Source organism: Talpa europaea, assembly GCF_964194135.1.
Source record: "Talpa europaea genome assembly, chromosome: 1".
Classification (NCBI taxonomy): Eukaryota; Metazoa; Chordata; class Mammalia; order Eulipotyphla; family Talpidae; genus Talpa; species Talpa europaea.
The window spans coordinates 42,711,834-42,731,014 of record NC_140073.1 but is presented as its reverse complement, the minus strand read 5'-3'; the positions used below and the strand labels follow the sequence as shown (position 1 = coordinate 42,731,014).

Sequence of the window (19,181 nt, the reverse complement as noted above, 5' to 3'; positions counted from 1 at the left end):
TTTGGCAGAAATACCAGGCCTTGTGCGGTCAAATAGATTACATACTTTGAAGTTCTTGAAATGGAGTTATTGTACTGAGATCCTCTAAAACACTCATCTAAAAGTTCATTGTTAATCTAGCTTCATTTCTAACTCTTTGTATTTTTGATTTAATAAAGTTTTCTATGAATAAATTTAGATGATTTTACTATTTATCAAATTATATACACCATTTAAAAAGGATGATTATTAGGCAGTATATGTTTATTCAGACATTGAGGCAGCAAAAATATGCTTCTAGTTGTTAATATCAATCTTTTGTTGTTGATGCCACAGTAGAGCTTTAATTTCTTCCATAAATTTTTTTATTTATTTATAAGTAGTTATAGTAATAATAAATCCCTCCAATATAATTAAATTCTTAATAATTCTACTTTAAAATTCTCCATTTAAAATTTTCATGCTTTGTGTTTTAAAACATAATTTTCAGTGTATTTTTTCTTGTTTATAAATCTACAATAGCTTCTACCATGACAAAAATATTGACTTTAGACACCTCAAAAACTACAAATACTCTGTGTATTTGTAATGCAGGATACAAGGAAGTTAAAACCAAGCAGTGATACTGAATGGATTTGTTCATCTCTAAGAGTGTTTTTTGTTCTCTAACGGAAGGAATTTGAACTTTATTACAAAGAAAGTGTGAGGAGATGGGTTATTTTAAGCAAAGAAATGACAATTTTAAGAAGATCTGATTACTGGCAAAAAGAAAGTACTTGGGGAGATAGACAGACTAGGTCACAAGACTAGGCAATAGCAGGAAGGAGAGGGGGGCCATTTGAATGAGTAATGGCAAGAAATCAGCACAACAAGGAACAAATGCCTGTGGCTGTGGAGTCTGGTTTATTAGTTTCTGGTTTGACTGATTGGATCTCTATCCAAATAAAAAAAATACTTGAAAAACAATCTAGTTGTAGAAGAGATTATGAGTCTAGATTTAAACATAAATATACAATGGCAGTTTCTTCAATATAAGAAACAAGTAACTTTTGTTTATTAACTAAAATCAAAAGCATCTTCTAGCCCTACCCTATATATCTTTTTTTATAATAAATTTTATTTTTATATTCCCCATACAATTGCAACCTCCTTATTTTGACCACAATCCATCCCCTCCTGCCCTCTACCCCCCATAGAGTGTCTCTGGTTCATAGTTTTTTGTTGATTTTGATTTTCACTTTCTTATAGTTATTCATTTTCCTGGTCCCTTATTTAAGTTTTCTAGATTCCTGCTATGAGTGAGACCATCCGGTATTTTTCTTTTTCTTTCTGGCTTATTTTGCTGAGCATGATCCCTTCCAGCACCATCCATGTTGCTGCAAATTGCATGTGTTTATCTTTTTTGAATGCTGAGTAATATTCCATGGTGTATATGTACCACATCTTCTTGATCCAGTCATCTATTTTTGGGCATTAGGGTTGTTTCCAAAGCTTAGCTATTGTAAACAGTGCTGCTATAAACATAGGGGTGCAGGTGTTCTTTGGAATTGATGTTTCTGTGTCCTTTGGGTAAATACCTAGGAGTGGAATTTCTGGATCATATGGAAGCTCTATATTTAGTAGGTCCAGAAATCTCCACACAGCTCTCCATAGTGGTTGGACCCTATATATCTTTCAAGTTCTCTAAGACTCAAGTGAAAAATAATTGGCTACAGTTGTCTCCAGTATATGACTCCTTCATTGACAGATTTATTCATGATCACTTAACTTCCTTTAGAGTTACTCTTGTGTGACTTCCTTAGAAGTCCATACAAAGTAGCTCAGAGAAAACTTGTTCTTTTTATTCTTTGCTACATGATTTATTCCTGTAAATCTTTAAATTAAGTCTGTGATATCAATTTTTTTTGAAGACTATATAAAACATTAATGGGCATCTATTGATAATAACTTGGAATGATGAAGCTATAAAATTTACTTTCTGATAATTCTGCATTAAAAAAATCTACTTGTTGTTAATTAATAAAATCTGAATCAAGCAAGACTGAGACGGATATGAGGAAAACAAATGCATCCACTTGATTCCACAAAATATCTAAAAAGACAAAGAAAGATTTGAAAAACAAAAAAAACAGAATCACTAAATATGGGTGGTCCCTACTAAGAAAACTAAGAAGGCCATAATCTTCAGAACTTGATTAAGAAAGTGAATAGCCCCAATATCTCACAAGACCTCTTTATCTCAGGCTTCCTTCCAATTTTCAGTCTCTTACTTAGGAAAAACACTCTCCTAAATGTTTAATTAATTTGGTTCATGTTTTGTATATAAACAGCATCAAGAGTTAACTACTATTTTGCATATAGTTTAAAAAATTAAGTTTGTGAGATTTATCCATAAAATGGATGTAGTTGTAAATTGTTTATGCTCATTGTTATGTGGAATTTACTTGTGGGAAGGAATAAAAATTTACTCAACTGACATGAATGGATGGACATTTAAGTAATTTCTAGTATTAAATTACTAAAATACTATAGATCATATTGCTCTAAACTTTTTTTAAAAATATATTTTGATTTATTTATATATATTTTACATCATTGTTCATTTTTAAATGTTTGCTTCCCCCCCATATGTGGTCCCTGTAGAATTTCCTACACCAATACACCTGTGCACCATCACCTCAGTCCCCTATGCTCCTCCCTCCCTCCTTCTTATCCCTCTCCCTCCTCCTCCCCTGCAGGATGTCTCTGGCTTATAATTTTCTGTTTTTATTTTGTTGTGTTGTGTTTTGTAATGTTATTATTTTTTTTACCCATGAAACTGACAGTTATACATGTTGATCATTACAAGTTATGCCAAGAATCGTTCAACTCTATGGTCTTACCAGCAGCAAATGAAAATTACAATTGTTCCATATCATCATCAATACTTGCCATTTTTTAAATTTTAGCTGTTAATTTGGTGTGTAGTGCTATGTTGTGAAGATTTAATTTGTGTTTATTTTCTTTTATTTTTCCTCTTGTGTTTTTTTTCTTTTTTTTTAAAGATTTATTTATTTATTTATTTATACAAGCACTGGGTACAGTCAGAAGCGTGGGAGAGTGAGAGGATTCACCAGAGCCAGAGCGGGGAGCAGAGCAGGCAGAAGGACAGAAGTACACTGCTGAGGGGAGCAGCGGGCGGCAGGAGAGGTCTGCGCGCCATGTGGGACCCTCCTCCGGTGGCCGGGGAGCAGCCGGGGATCAAACCGGCGCTGCAGAGGCTGCGGGCAGCTTTGCAACCCAGCGCTCAACCGCTGCGCCACCGGGGAGGCCCTTGTGTTTATTTTCTTGATGACTATGAAAGTCTGTGACTATGCATTTATTGGAACTTTATTCCTCTTTTGTATAATATAGGTTTAAATAATCCATCCCTTTCTATTCCCTTTTCTTTTTTTTTTTTTAAGATTTATTTATTTATGCATAGAAGAAACAGGGTACAGGCCAGAGGTGTGGGGTGTGTGTGTGAGGGGTCACCAGAGACAGAGTGGGGGACAGAACAGGCAGACTGACTGAAATACACTGCTGAGGGGAGCACCGGGCGAGTCAGGAGAGGTCTGCTGCGCCATGTGGGTAGCTCCCTGGCTGCGGATAGCTTCATAAGGTTGCATCTTAACACCCTGCACCACCAGGGAGGCCCCCCTTTTTCTTTTTAATATTGTAGCATTTTATCCACTTTTGATATACATTTTTGTTGGAGATATACATTGTATCTTCCAGTCTGCAGCTTATATTTTCTTATGTTTTATATCTTTTCATTCATACATTTAATTTAATTGATTTAAATGATTCAATCTGTCATTTTTTAATGGGTGTGTTTCCCGTTTTTAAATAATCTTGATCTCCTCAAAATATCAAAGGGAACGCATACTTGCATTTCATAATTAGCTGTAACAATATTCTAAAATTGGCCTTTTGTATGTTATGATTTAGGGAATAAGATGTGTTTCTTTTTACGTTATATAGATCTCACTAATCCAGAAATATTTATTAAAAATTTTTTTCTCCATAGTCTACAGTGTTTCTTTAACATAAATTAGAAGGCTTAATGTTGTCTCAGATGCATAAAATTACTGTCAGTTAAGGTATCCTGATAAAAGTCCCTTTAGAAGTCTACACAATTATATTTGATGATAAATACATGACGATAGGAACTTGCCTTTTTAAAATGTAATGTGCAGTCGGCATCTGTGATAAGGACTTAGATTGCCGAATTAGAATTTGTTAAATGAATCAATGAATAGATAAACAACAAATGAACAAATATGTTACTCCCCAACTCTCTGAAAATGTGATTGCTTCATCACTAAAATGCATTAAATATGGTGATTAGTGGCAGATAGCACCATATTTTCTCTTTTTTTTTTTTAATTCTAGGAAAATCCACATAAAATTTCAGCCTAACTGATGATCAGAATGCTGAACAAAACAGACGTTACTCCAACTTCATTTATTCTGAATGGAGTACCAGGATTGGAAGACATACAGGTGTGGATTTCCTTCCCATTTTGCTCCATGTATGTGGTGGCTATGGTAGGGAACTGTGGACTCCTCTGCCTCATTCGTTATGAGGATTCCTTGCACAAGCCAATGTACTACTTCTTGGCCATGCTTTCCCTAACTGACCTCGTTATGTGCTCTAGTTCAATACCTAAAGGTCTTTGCATCTTCTGGTTTCATCTCAAGGAAATCAGCTTTGAAGAATGCCTGGTCCAGATGTTCTTCATCCACAGCTTCACAGGCATGGAGTCCGGGGTGCTCATGCTCATGGCCCTGGACCGCTACGTGGCCATCTGTTACCCTCTGCGCTACTCCACTATCCTCACCAACCCAGTCATTGTCAAGGTTGGCCTTGCCACTTTCCTGAGAGGAGTGTTGCTCGTCATCCCCTTCACTTTCCTCACCAAACGTCTGCCCTACTGCAGAGGTAATATGATACCTCACACCTACTGTGACCACATGTCTGTAGCCAAGTTATCTTGTGGAAATATCAAGGTCAATGCGATTTATGGTCTAATGGTTGCTCTCCTGATTGGGGGCTTTGACATCCTGTGTATCACGGTCTCCTATACCATGATCCTGCGGGCAGTGGTCAGCCTCTCCTCAGCAGATGCTCGGCAGAAGGCCTTCAGCACCTGCACTGCCCACATCTGTGCCATCGTTTTCTCCTATAGCCCTGCTTTCTTTTCCTTTTTCTCCCATCGCTTCGGAGGCCACACAATCCCTCCATCTTGCCACATCATCGTGGCCAATATTTATCTTCTCTTGCCTCCCACTATGAATCCTATTGTCTATGGAGTGAAAACCAAGCAGATACGAGACTGTGTCATCAGGATCCTTTCAGGTTCTAAGGATTCCAAATCCCATAGCATATGAGTAGAGATTTTCCAGGAGAGAAGAGATGAGGAATGATGCTTCTAGGTAGCTGTTAAACAGAAGCCAATCATTCTGGCACTACTATTCTGGCCTCAGAAATTGGAGTTTGTTGAATGGTCTACTTCTAGGTACATGTTTTGAGAATTTCAATATCATTGGCATTACTGCCAATTTTTCTATGAAATTTTTCCTTTTAACTGCTGTGAAGGATTAGCCTAAAACAAACGTACCAGCCTAAATAACTTAGTAGGATAAATAAATGTATTTGCTTATTTTCATGAAAAAAAGAAATGGAGTTCATCCTGTTTCCAAGTAGTAATTATAATTTCAGATTGAAAGTCCATTGTTGCTCACTCCTGGAATATATATGTACACATATTTTTACTCACAACAAGCTCAAGAAACTATATTTGACATCATTAGCCATTAAAGAATTCAAATCAAAATCACAATGAGAGATCAGTTCACACCCACTGTAATGACTAAATATACATTAAATAGCAGAGAATGACAAGTGTTTATAATGAGCTGAATACATTGGTATCATTGCACATTGCAGGTAGAAGTATAAATGGGTACATACATCATGGAAGACAGTGTGGCAAAAAGTTAAAACAGAACCACCCTATGACCCAACAATTCCAACCCTAGGACTATATAAAAAACATTAAAGGTGACTTTTCCAGCAAAATTTGTGTACAGATGTTCAGGGTAGCGTTAATAGCCAAAAAGTGGAAAACTTTAAATGACTGTTAACTACCAAGTGGATAAACCAAATGAGTGTCATATGATTATAGAGGATGAAAAGTCCCACAATCTGCTGATAAGCTAAAGAAACAGGGAAATCAGTGTTGTGCTTCAATCAAGTGTGAAGCTTGAAAACCAGTGGCAGCCACTGATGCAAATGCAAGTCTGAGATCAAGGACTCAGATCCTTGATGTATTGGATAATACACAGTGGAGAGGAAATTCTATATAATTGAGTCCACCAATTCAAAAGCTAACCTCTGAAAATATTTCGTTATAATGTAGTTAAACTACCATTTGTAAGAAAAACCCTGTGGTGCTAGATGGTGAGTCACTGTTTAACAAAAAATGACAAGGAAAGTAAAACAGGAAATTAGGGCTCACCAGTCCTGAAGGAAGTACACAGCACATTTTGAGGGGCCACTTGGGGAAGTCAAGATGCTGTAGGCAGAGAGAAAAGCAATACTGGGGCACATGCCTCTACTATGGTCCGTGGGTGCAATTTCAACCAAAAGGAGTGAGGTTTTGGCTAGCTACACAGGGGTCTTTTCTAAGAAAAGCACAAGGATGAGGTTTTGGGTAATGGCAGAGGCTGTTAACCACAAGGAAGGACTACTGGAAAAGTCATTATTAACAACTTAAATTTGTTGTTATCTAGGACAGTTGCATTAGGGGTCTAGTGGTGGTTTCAGGTCTCCATAGACCAAAAAATGAATTCAGAAGCAGCAATACCATGAAGTAGCTTAAACCTTCAAGATACCCTCAGAGACTCACCCAGAAATAGTATTTAATCTGGGTACCCCATGGCACTCAAGTTGACACATAATATTAAACATCACAATGAAACATACCCATCAAATGGATCATTATTAGTTAGCAAAAAGCTATCAAGGATCCATACCTGCAACAACATGGATGAACTTTGAGACATTCTAAATGAGAAAAGTCAGACACAAAAAGATACATATTTAAGATTCCAAGAGAATGCAAGTTAATGTTTGCCAAGTGGCGGGCATGGGATGAGGCAATCAAAGTGATTCCTATTGAATCCTGATAATATAATGGAAGTATTTCAGAATTAGGTAGAAGCAATGATTACAAAAGTTGTGAATATAGTAAAATTCACTGAATTGTACACTCTCCCATTATCAAAATTATTAATTTTATGAGTCTCAATAAAAAAATAACGGTTAAACAATTGTGCTAAAGTTTTCCAGTGTGTATATTTGTCATATCATTTCATGTAAAATGAAAGAAACATAAATGCTCCAAAAAATAATAGTATATATGTTTTCATCCAGGCTTTTTTCAAGAACATATATGACTACTATATATTAAAAGATTGATTACTAGATAGATGACAGATACATAGATAACAAAAACATGTTATCTTCATATTAATTTTATTTTATTGTTAGAAATGTTTATTGTTACAAATTAATCAAAATATGTAGGTATTATTTTTATTATCTAATTAAAGAAATATAAAATTGAAATTGGTTATGTTTTATTACTGCTACTATCATCATCATCATTATCATCATAGCATGGTTTAGATAGCTAACTATTCCTAACCTAATATATATGACAAGTATGAACTTTCAATGATTTTCTAGAATACCATAATATTCATCTTCTAATTCAGTTTAAAGTATGCTTCTTGAAAACCAGGCTCCATGTCATCTGATCATCTTTGTATAGTTCCAACAATAATTTGGGGAGTCCAAGATACTCAATGATGTTACTTAGGGACATGAAAAGATAAATGAATGAAAGGAAAAATGAAAGAGGTGTGAATGACTGAATCATCCTGTACTTAACATGTGTCCCACAAAGCCTTTACATAGAAAGAATTACTATGTAATAAATACAAAATCACTCATTTTCATTAAAATCAACTTGTGTTTATTTTAATTCATCTCCATTAAATACATGCTCATGCAGAAACACAGCATGTAGATACATACATATAAAATAACTCACTTAAATATCTTCATGCAGGCCTCCCCGGTGGCGCAGCGGTAGAGCGCTGGGTTGCGAAGCTGCCCGAGGCCTCTGCGGTGCCGGTTCGATCCCCGGCTGCTCCCCGGCCACCGGAGGAGGGTCCCACATGGCGCGCAGACCTCTCCTGCCGCCCGCTGCTCCCCTCAGCAGTGTACTTCGGTCCTTCTGCCTGCTCTGCCCCTCGCTCTGGCTCTGGTGAATTCTCTCACCCTCCCACGCTTCTGACTGTACCCAGTGCATGTATAAACAAAACAAACAAGCAAACAAATAAATAAAGAAAAAAACATGCCTCTATAAAAAAAAAAAAAAAAATCTTCATGCAGGAGTAAGAATGGAAGGCTTCCATGTTTTTCCACCCATTGAAGTTAACTTGATCACTACTATAGCTCCTGTGCCAGTAACATTCTGAAATATCCCCCTGAGATATGAAACACACTTGTTTTTCTTCAATTCCCAGTTCAGTAGTACAGATGTTAAGGGCTTTAGAAGCTGAGGACTGTGCATATATATATATATATATATATATATATATATATACTGTATATATATATATATATATATATATATATACACTGTAGAATTGTGATGTTTTAGTACCAAATTCTGATCAAGTGAACCAGATTTATTTCAACTGAATGCTTTATTCTCCACAAACTAAGGTATTACAGGGCATAAAAGTTGGGACTAGCAACAGGATTTTTTATTAAGAATTGAGGGAAGGTGGAGAGAGGTTTTGATATCTTAATGAAGACATTATATTCTTAGAAATACAGATTTCAGGCCATTGAAATGTGGGAGATTGGAGACTGGAAGATGTTTATTCCCTCAATTATCAAATTATAATTCTAATTTACTTTCCATGATGATTGTGAATGTGTATGCTATTTCTGTAACCAAATGAGGATCATTAGTGGAAATAAAATACCAATCACCTCCATAACAAGAAGAAACAGAGGGATAATGAAAAAGTAATTCTTGATTGTTGCCAGAACACTTCTTCCTCCTTATTTGCCCTCTACTTGTTGCTCAAAATGAGAATCCAATGATTCTGGTTTATTTCCAGAGAGACTTAGTGATGACTGCATTTCATCGATTTTAGATAACATTTACCTGGAAAAACTCTCTGTCATGTGAAAAGATGATGGGGGTTAAAAATTGAAGACTAGGAGGTAAGAAACAAACTTACTATATATATATATATATGAGTTTGGTTTTTTTTTTTAAAGATTTATTTATTTATTTATACAAGCACTGGGTACAGTCAGAAGTGCGGGAGGGTGAGAGAATTCACCAGAGCCAGAGCGGGGAGCAGAGCAGGCAGAAGGACCGAAGTACACTGCTGAGGGGAGCAGCGGGCGGCAGGAGAGGTCTGCGCGCCATGTGGGACCCTCCTCCGATGGCCGGGGAGCAGCCAGGGATCGAACCAGGGCTGCAGAGGCTTTGGGCAGCTTCGCAACCCAGCGCTCAACCACTGCTCCAATGGGGAGGCCCTATATATGGGTTTTGAAAATGGAAACATGTAACAGAGTATATCAAAGTTGTGCCTTTTAAATGATGATATTCATGTGCTATGTTCCCTTTCCTATCCACTTGTCATTACTCACAACCTCAATTTCCATGCAAGAAAATTTGAATTATGATGCATTGAAGTCATTTAATTTTTTTTTAAGAAAATGTCTTATTATTTTGTGGTTAAAACTACATTGCATTGTTATAAACATGGATATTTAATCATGCTCACATATGTAATAAAGATAGGATCTAAATGTATTATGTAACAAAAAAGTCATGTTTAGTTCAAATGTATGAAGGAGAAATGAGTAGCAATACCATATTTTAAATAACTTATGATAATCTAGTGTATTATGGCCAAACATTTATCAAAAATTATTTTAAATGTTGATTTACTTCAATAATTTTATACATATAGGCTTAGGAACATATATACATATTATGATTTTTATCTCTTTTAATAATATCTATGAAATTAATCTGAACAATAAAATACTGTTTTCAATATAGTGAATACATTTAAACACCTATAGAAAGAACCGTGGTGGCATTTTTGATGTCAATGGAAACAGAACTCTTATGTTGTATATCCGTAGTACATTTTTCATGATGGTTTTCTTCAATTTATAATTCTGATGATTCATGAAGTAGACACTATAGATTTATTTCTTCTTATGGTTCCTCTGTGCTTTCCAAGTAATGATATTTAGACCACAGTACAGGCAAGAATAAGACATGATTCATTCATCCAAAAATACTTATTTACATCTAACATATACGAAGTGTCTTCTATATACTACAAGTTTAAAATACAATCTGTCCTAAGTAGTAATGGTTCATTAAATGTGGATAATTCAATAACATAATATTTCCATACCATGATGTTAAAATAGTGAAAGAAATTGATTTTATCAATAACTTATTCTTTATAAGCTTAGAAATTTGCAAATTTTATTATGAGACTTTAGAGATTGGCACTCTATCTTCAGAATGGTCCCCTTCTTGTATCCACCCACAGTTAGGAAATTGAAGTGCCTCTGGAATTCAGATATGAAGAAACCTCATCTATATATATCCTCCATTTACTTAATTGTAAAGTACAGGTTAATAAGAATACTTCCTGGGCTTGTAGTGAGATTAAATGAGTTAATATTATAAAATGCTTAAACTGTAACTGGTATATATATTAAACAAATATTATGTGTTAATGAAGAAGAACATTAATAAATGCATATTAAACTTAATGATTGTATCACTGGAGTGGTTATCAATGAGATTTCCCATAAGAAACCACCCAAAGGTGAGGTGCACAGTAATTTATTTTTAAACAAGATATTATAACAAAAATTAGTCAGAAAGGTCATAGGGTAATTACAATTGGTTATAAATCAAAAAAATTATCTATGTCTTTTTGCTTTAAAATGATGTAGCAAAATATCAGTGATAGAATCTGGAACATAATAGGTGCAAAATGTGTAGTTATTGAATAGATTGATAAATTAATGAATTAAAAAATCCATACTTGCTTAAACAATGCTTAAGTAAACATTTCCTGGCATTTAACATTTTGGTGCTTCAATAATCAGATGAAATATTTAGCAGATATGAGGGACAGCGAGAAAAAGAGACACAAAGAGAATCTAGCTGAGATACTTTTTTTCTATTTTTTCAAATCTAGGAGAGTCAAAAACTAACAGAAACACAACTAAAACTCTACAAGCTTTTTAATGATTTTACCTGCCTAGTGGTGAGAATGCGGAACCAAACAGATGTGACCCCAGACTCATTCATTCTTAATGGGATCCCAGGACTGGAAGATATTCATCTTTGGATTTCCTTCCCATTTTGCTCCATGTATGTGGTGGCTATGGTAGGGAACTGTGGGCTCCTCTACCTTATCTTCTATGAGGACTCCCTGCACAGGTCCATGTACTACTTCTTGGCCATGCTTTCCCTAACTGACCTCGTCATGTGCTCTTGTTCAATACCTAAAACTCTTTGCATCTTCTGGTTTCATCTCAAGGAAATCAGCTTTGAAGAATGCCTGGTCCAGATGTTCTTCATCCACAGCTTCACAGGCATGGAGTCCGGGGTGCTCATGCTCATGGCCCTGGACCGCTACGTGGCCATCTGTTACCCTCTGCGCTATTCCACTATCCTCACCAACCCAGTCATTGCCAAGGTTAGCCTTGCCACTTTCCTGAGAGCAGTTTTGCTTGTCATCCCCTTGATTTTCATCACCAGAAGACTGCCCTACTGCCGAGGTAATATAATACACCATACCTACTGTGACCAGCTCTCTGTAGCCAAGTTATCTTGTGGAAATATCAAGGCCAACATTATCTATGGCTTAACGGTTGTCCTCCTGATTGGGGGCTTTGACATCCTGTGTATCACAGTCTCCTACACCATGATCCTGCGGGCAGTGATCAGCCTCTCCTCAGCAGATGCTCGGCAGAAGGCCTTCAGCACCTGCACTGCCCACATCTGTGCCATTGTTTTCTCCTATAGCCCCGCTTTGTTCTGTTTCTTTTTTAACCGCTTCGGAGGCCACACAATCCCTCCATCTTGCCACATCATCGTGGCCAATATTTATCTTCTCTTGCCTCCCACTATGAATCCTATTGTCTATGGAGTTAAAACCAAGCAGATACGTGATTGTATCATAAGAATGCTTTCTGGTTCTAAGGATATAAAATCACGTAGTACATGACAAGAATAATTTCCAGGGAAGAAATGGAAAAGAAAAGGTAATATTTCTATTGCCTATCTTGTAAGAGTCTAAGGATGCCTTTTTTTTTTTTTTTAAAGTTTTAATGATTTGCCACTAGTCTCCATAACCATGCAATGTTGGGAGGACCACTGCACAGCTCCTTATGTGTACATGGCTTGCTCACCCACCAATTTTTGCTTGGAATGTAATTTGGTGGAGCCACTATAGAAAGTGTCATGAAGATTCCTCAAAAAAAAAAAAAAAATTGAAATACCATATGATCCAGCAATACTACTGTTAGGTATTTACTACCTACAGAATAAAAAATACTAATATGAAAAGATTTATGTACTCCTAAGTTCATAGCACATTATTCATAATAGCCAAGTAGTGATGCCTTTTCAAGGAGACTCATTTTGCTCAGCACAATGGAAGGTGTTGAACGGGGCATTCAGTGTCTTCAGTTTCCCCAAATCATGGACATGCCCCTGCCCCAAATCTCTCTGTGAATTTTCTTCTATCCTCCTCATCCCCGTGGACTAAGTCTCATCATTAATGCAAGTTTCCAGAATAAATAATAATAATCAGAAACTGAGTAAATCATAAAAAAAAGAACAAACCAGAAAGAAATTATCTGTTGTCACATGTTCACTTGTTTGTTTTTTTATTCCAAATAGTGATTGAAATTTTCAGTCTGAAAGACAATTGTTACTTTTCTCTGCAAAATATGGCTATATTACCAAAATTTCTCTAATTTCTCAGTATCATTTTCTTTGTGGAAAAGCTAGTGAATACCCCATAAGGTCATTAATCTAATTAGGTTTCAGTCTCAGGATTGTAATTTGCATATAGATTAGTCATCTGGCCATGTTTCCTTTAGAGAACTGCTTACATGGTCAAGGGAAATTGTATAAACCGTCAATGGATAAAAGAAGAAAACTTGGTGGGCCTCCCCTGCTGGTGCAGGTGGTTGAGCACAGCGCTGTGAAGCTGTCTGCAGCCTCTGCAGCGCGGGTTTGATCCTGGCTGGCGGGCGAGGATCCCACATGGCACGGCAGACCTCTCCTGTCTTGCCCACTGCTCCCCTCGGCAGTGTATTTTGTCAGTCTGCCTGTTCTGTTCTCCGCTCTGTCTCTGGTGAGTCCTCTCACCCTCCCACGAATCTGGCCTGTACCCCAGTTCTTGTATTAATAAATAAATAAATCTTAAAAAAAAAGAAGAAAAGTTGGGATCTAGAAAGAAGAAAAATAGTAAGCAATAAGAAGTGGATAAAGACAAGGAAGTTTTCTTCTCACTTTCAATTTTCTAAGTCATGTTTTACTATTGAAGGAGCATAAGTATAACTGCTGATATGGCTCCAATGTATGTTGAAAGATTTAAGAGAACTGCAAATGAGATAGAGTGAAAAGATATATCAGAGGATACAGTTTTCATACATCACTCGCACTGGAAAATTAATGATTTCAGGAGACCTCAATAAGTTATGGATATAAAAATGAGATATAGCACAACTCTTGAAGAATCTGTGCAAAGAAATACACTGTAAAAACACTATAAATAGATCAAAATGAATCAAAGAGCAAGTCTTAAAGGAAATAAAAGATACACTGACTGAATAAAAATAAATACATGAAAAATTCTGGAACACACTAAAGTATTGTTGAAAGAGTACTTTAGAGAATTGACTACATATATTAGAAAAGAAAGAAAGTCTCCAAGCAATAATCTAAACTCCTACCTAAGAAATCTTGGGAAAAATGAGAAAATAAACACAAAGCTAGTAAAAGAAGGACAAAATAAAGAATAGGGCAGAAATCAATGAAATTGAGAATGGAAAACTAAAGAGAAAACCTTAAAGCATAGAGCGTGTTATTTCAAAAAATTATTAGAACATCTAGCAATAGCAACAAGGAAAAAAGAGTAAAAACAAATTAATGATACTGGGAATGAAATGGAATGTCATGTTGGACTCTGAAGACATGAAAAAATAATAAAAGAATACTATGGAAAACTCGAACCAAAAACATTTGATAACTAAGATGCAGTGAACCAATTCCTCAGAAAATAAAAACTACCACAAATTACTCAAGGGAGAGATATAATCTGAATAGTCTTAAAAGGGAATTTTTACTTAAAAATGCACTCTTCACAGTAAGGTAGTTTCATTGGAAAAGTCTATTAAGCATTAAAAAAAAGAATAACATAAAAATTACCATATTAACTACTTTTTAAAAAAGATTTATTTATTTATTTATACAAGCGCTGGGTATAGTCAGAAGGGCGGGAGGGTGAGAGAATTCACCAGAGCCAGAGCGGGGAGCAGAGCAGGCAGAAGGACCGAAGTACACTGCTGAGGGGAGCAGCGGGCGGCAGGAGAGGTCTGCGCGCCATGTGGGACCCTCCTGGGGAGCAGCTGGGGATCGAACCAGCGCCGCAGACGCTTTGGGCAGCTTCGCAACCTAGCGCTCAACCGCTGCGCCACCCAGGAGGCCACATATTAACTTTTTAAGTATGCAGTATAATAGTTAATTATATTCACACTGGTGTGGAACAGTTTTAGAACTTTTCATCTTGCAACTGACACTCTAGATCCACTGAAAGCCTTCCCTTTGCTTCCTATCCCCATCCCTGGAAAACACCAAATAATTTTTGGATTTAATTTTCTTAATTTGTTTTTTTATTCTCATGTTGTCAGAGATCTGTGAACTAAAGGGATATAGTTAAATCAGAGAACTAAAGCATAGATCAGAGAACTATGGAGTCTAAGTGGGCCTTGCATCGAACCATTTGGCCTGTGCCTGAATTTTGTCTAATATTGCTTTAGCAACAGGTTTAGTTAATATACTAAATTTGGCTGTTTCACTGGGTTGACACTGCTGGTTATGAACATTCCTGGCTATGCTTATGATCAGTTTCATGTTTTATTTTGTGCCGTGTATTTAAGTTTCTTCCTAGGTGTTTCATTCTTTTTGATGTGGTTGAAAATGATATCACTAATCATATGATTTAAATGTACTTATTGTATAATGTCAGTTGAGAATTGCAGAATTTATGTTTTAATATGGTATTGTCCAAACTTTTCAAAAACATAGAAAATATATGTGAAGTATATGTAGTTGTTTAACCCTTTTTTATTTAAAGGTTCAATTTATCATTTTCAAAGCTCATTTTTATTTTTAAATTACTAAAAATATGTAGACATCATGTTTATTATATAATAAAGGAATATAAAACTAAACTCACTAATTGTGCTTGTTTTTTACTATTACTATTGTTATTATCACCACTATAATTAGCTCAAAATTTGGGGTCCCAGATATTCCTAACTCAATATATATACAAAATAAACTTGAAATTCTACAATGTCAGTATATTCATCATTCTCACATGAAAAACTAAATAACCAAATAAAGGAACATATAGATGAATATTTTTGAGAGTGATTGAAACATTGAGTCTTTATAAGTACTTTTAACTTGTCTCTTCAAGAAACTGACAGAAAGAAACCAAACTCTTCCATAATGAGTCCTAACTGCTAATATTTATTAAATATTGTGGTGCTTACTCTTGTCTCTGTATATACTTGCTTGCATGCAAAGATGCAGACATAGATACATTTATATGAAATGATTCTCTTAAATATGTCTTTACAGGTGGTAAGAATGAGCTCTCACTCATTTTCCTCCTCCATAGGGACTAAGTTGATTACACACCCACATCTGTGTCTGCAATGTTGTGCAATATTCCCTTGGGATACATAAGGCACACTTTTTATTAAAGATCTCTTCAGTAGTACAAATATCGACGGATTTAGAGACTGGACGCTATGTAAGTGTATGTATAAGTGTATGTTTCATATAGTCGACTTGTGATTTTTTGGACCAAAATCCAGAATACCTGGACCCCATTATATGCAGTTCACTGTTTTGTATCAAGAAACTAAGGTATTAAAGATATAAAAAGTGGGACTAGCGACAGGGTTTTCATTGTTAGTATTAGTAGTAAGCTAAATTGGAGTGAGCTAAATTTTTCTATTTTATGATAAAAGATGTTTTTTCTTATAGAAACTTAAGTTTTATTTTGATTTATGAAATAGGTATAGTTTTGTTTCTTCTGGTGGTTCCTTTATGCTTTACAAAAAATGATATTTGGAATATAATGGAACAATCCTTGAAACCTATTATTAAACTGATTCACTTTTTCATTAATTTCATACTGAGTTCATTCACTCAGTAACATCTATTAATAGCTAATAAATGGATGATGTCTTCCTATATACTGCAAATACATGTATAAATAAACCCAAATATTAAATAATTGGTTAAGATATGCTTTATTCGATAATATAAATAGGTTTTTATAACATGATGCTATATTGAAAAAAGGCCCATCTTTACCAACAAAGATTGTCACTTTTCCAATTACACCATATTAAGAAAATTTCAAGTAAGGCTCTTTATCCTCTCTAACAAGAATTGGATTGTTCCTGAAGAAGTTGCTAATTGAAGCAAGTATGGGAAGGCACAAAATAAAATAGAGAATTTGACTTGCCTTATAGAGTTTTCGTGAGGATGAACTGAGTTAACACATAGTATGTGCCCCCACAGTTCAAGCTTCCTTAGAAATATCTGATTAGGGCCTACCCGGTGGCGCAGCGGTTGAGCGCTGGGTTGCGAAGCTGCCCGCGACCTCTGCGGCGCCGGTTCGATCCCCGGCTGCTCCCCGGCCACCGGAGGAGGGTCCCACATGGCGCGCAGACCTCTCCTGCCGCCCGCTGCTCCCCTCAGCAGTGTACTTCGGTCCTTCTGCCTGCTCTGCTCCCTGCTCTGGTTCTGGTGAATTCTCTCACCCTCCAGCGCTTCTGACTGTACCCAGTGCATGTATAAACAAAAACAAACCAGCAAAACAAAATAAATAAAGCATGCCTCTATTAAAAAAAAAAAAAAAAAAGAAATATCTGATTAATGTTAGTGGAGAGATGAAACTAATGAAGAATCTCCCTCTTTAAACATGGACCAGGTTCACATATTTTTAAACTATGTCAGAGAGATTGTCAAGAATTATACACTTGAATATTTTTCTTTTTATTAAAGGATGTTCCAGGATCTCAGAGATTCCAACAGCTCTAATTTCCAGTTTTCTGAATTCATTCTGATGGGATTTCCAGGCATTCACAGCTGGCAGCACTGGCTCTCCCTGCCCCTGGCTCTTCTCTACCTCTTAGCTCTCAGTGCCAACATCCTTATCCTGATTATCATCAGTCAAGAAGCAGCACTGCACCAGCCTATGTACCATTTCCTAGCCATCCTGGCCGTGGTAGACATGGGCCTGGCTACCACCATCATGCCCAAGATCTTGGCCATTTTATGGTTCAATGCTAAGGCCATCAGTCTGCCGGAGTGCTTTGCTCAGATATATGTCATACATTGTTTTGTGGGCATGGAGTCAGGTATCTTTGTCTGCATGGCTATAGATAGATATGTAGCCATTTGTAGACCACTACACTATCCATCTATAATAACCGTATCTTTCGTGGTCAAAGCAGCCACGCTCATGACAATCAGGAACAGTTTGTTTACCATTCCGGTGCCTGTGTTGGCTGCTCAGAGACATTACTGCTTCCAGAACCAAATTGAGCACTGTCTATGCTCTAATCTTGGAGTCACTAGCCTATCTTGTGATGACAGGAAAATCAACAGCATCTACCAGATACTTCTGGCCTGGACAATCATGGGAAGTGACCTCGGTTTGATTATTTTATCATATGCTTTGATACTTCACTCTGTGCTGAAGCTGAAGTCAACAGAAGCAGCATCCAAGGCCCTTAGTACCTGTACATCCCACCTCATCCTAATCTTTTTCTTTTACACTGTCCTTGTTGTCATTTCCATCACTCATAGCACATCAATGACAGTGCCCCTGGTCCCAGTTCTCCTCAATGTGCTACACAATGTCATTCCTCCTGCCCTTAACCCCATGGTGTACGCACTCAAAAACAAGGAGCTCAGGCAGGGTTTGTATAAAATTCTGAAGCTAAACACCAAGGGCGACTAACATAGTGAAGCTGTTCACTTTTGTAATATCCTCACATATTTATCCAGTATACTCCTTAATGATTGCAAATGGCAGAAGAACTAAGGAACATGGACACAGGGGCAGCTTTTCAAAGAGTGTAAGAATCTGTGGCCAAAGAAAAAAGGAAACTTCAGAAAAGTGATGAAATTACTGTTTGTAATCATCGTTGATAAGAAAGATCATCATCGAAAAGAAAATACAGTGATGCCTCTTGTCTCAAGGAATCAGAGGAAGGACAAATGGAAAACTCTTATCATTTCTATCTAATTCACATTTGCTGAACCTTCCAGACAATGGTGAACAGAGATTATTAGGGTGTATATCTGCCAGTCTCTTTTTTTTCTTTTAGGATTTATTTATGCATACAAGAACTGGGGTACAGGCCAGAGATGTGGGGAGTGAGAGGAGTCACCAGAGACAGAATAAGCAGATTGACTGAAATACACTGCTGAGGGGAGTAGCAGGAGAGTTAGGAGAGGTCTGCTGCGCCATGTGGGTTGCTCTCTGGCTGGCCGGGGATCGGACTCGTGCTGCGGTGGCTGCAGACAGCTTCATAGGTTGCGCCTCCAGGGAGGCCTGCCAGTCTCTTCTTTTTAATTAGAGAGTTAATCCATGTACATTGATGTAATTACTGATAGTACAGGACTTGCTTCATTTGCCTTTTGCTTTCTAATGTGTCATGTCTTTTTAAAATAAAGACCTTGAGTAAGCATTTCTTTAAAGGAGAGTACAATGGCAAG

The 19,181-nt window shown here is 36.6% G+C and overlaps 3 protein-coding genes across 3 annotated transcripts; all 3 read left to right on the top strand.

Moving 5' to 3' along the window:
• Positions 1-4,431: 4,431 nt before the first annotated feature.
• LOC311182208 (olfactory receptor 52N4) lies at positions 4,432-5,391 on the top strand (the record flags this gene model as incomplete). Its single annotated transcript, XM_084250849.1, has 1 exon — positions 4,432-5,391. One exon carries the CDS (start codon positions 4,432-4,434, stop codon positions 5,389-5,391), a length of 960 nt encoding a protein of 319 aa, XP_084106975.1.
• A 5,841-nt stretch (positions 5,392-11,232) lies between these two features.
• LOC311182201 (olfactory receptor 52N4-like) lies at positions 11,233-12,366 on the top strand (the record flags this gene model as incomplete). The annotated part of the gene is made up of 1 exon (XM_084250834.1): positions 11,233-12,366. Exon 1 carries the CDS (start codon positions 11,407-11,409, stop codon positions 12,364-12,366), a length of 960 nt encoding a protein of 319 aa, XP_084106960.1. The 5' UTR covers positions 11,233-11,406.
• A 5,094-nt stretch (positions 12,367-17,460) lies between these two features.
• On the top strand, positions 17,461-18,420 carry LOC311178047 (olfactory receptor 56B2-like; the record flags this gene model as incomplete). Its single annotated transcript, XM_084244397.1, has 1 exon — positions 17,461-18,420. One exon carries the CDS (start codon positions 17,461-17,463, stop codon positions 18,418-18,420), a length of 960 nt encoding a protein of 319 aa, XP_084100523.1.
• Positions 18,421-19,181: the final 761 nt, after the last annotated feature.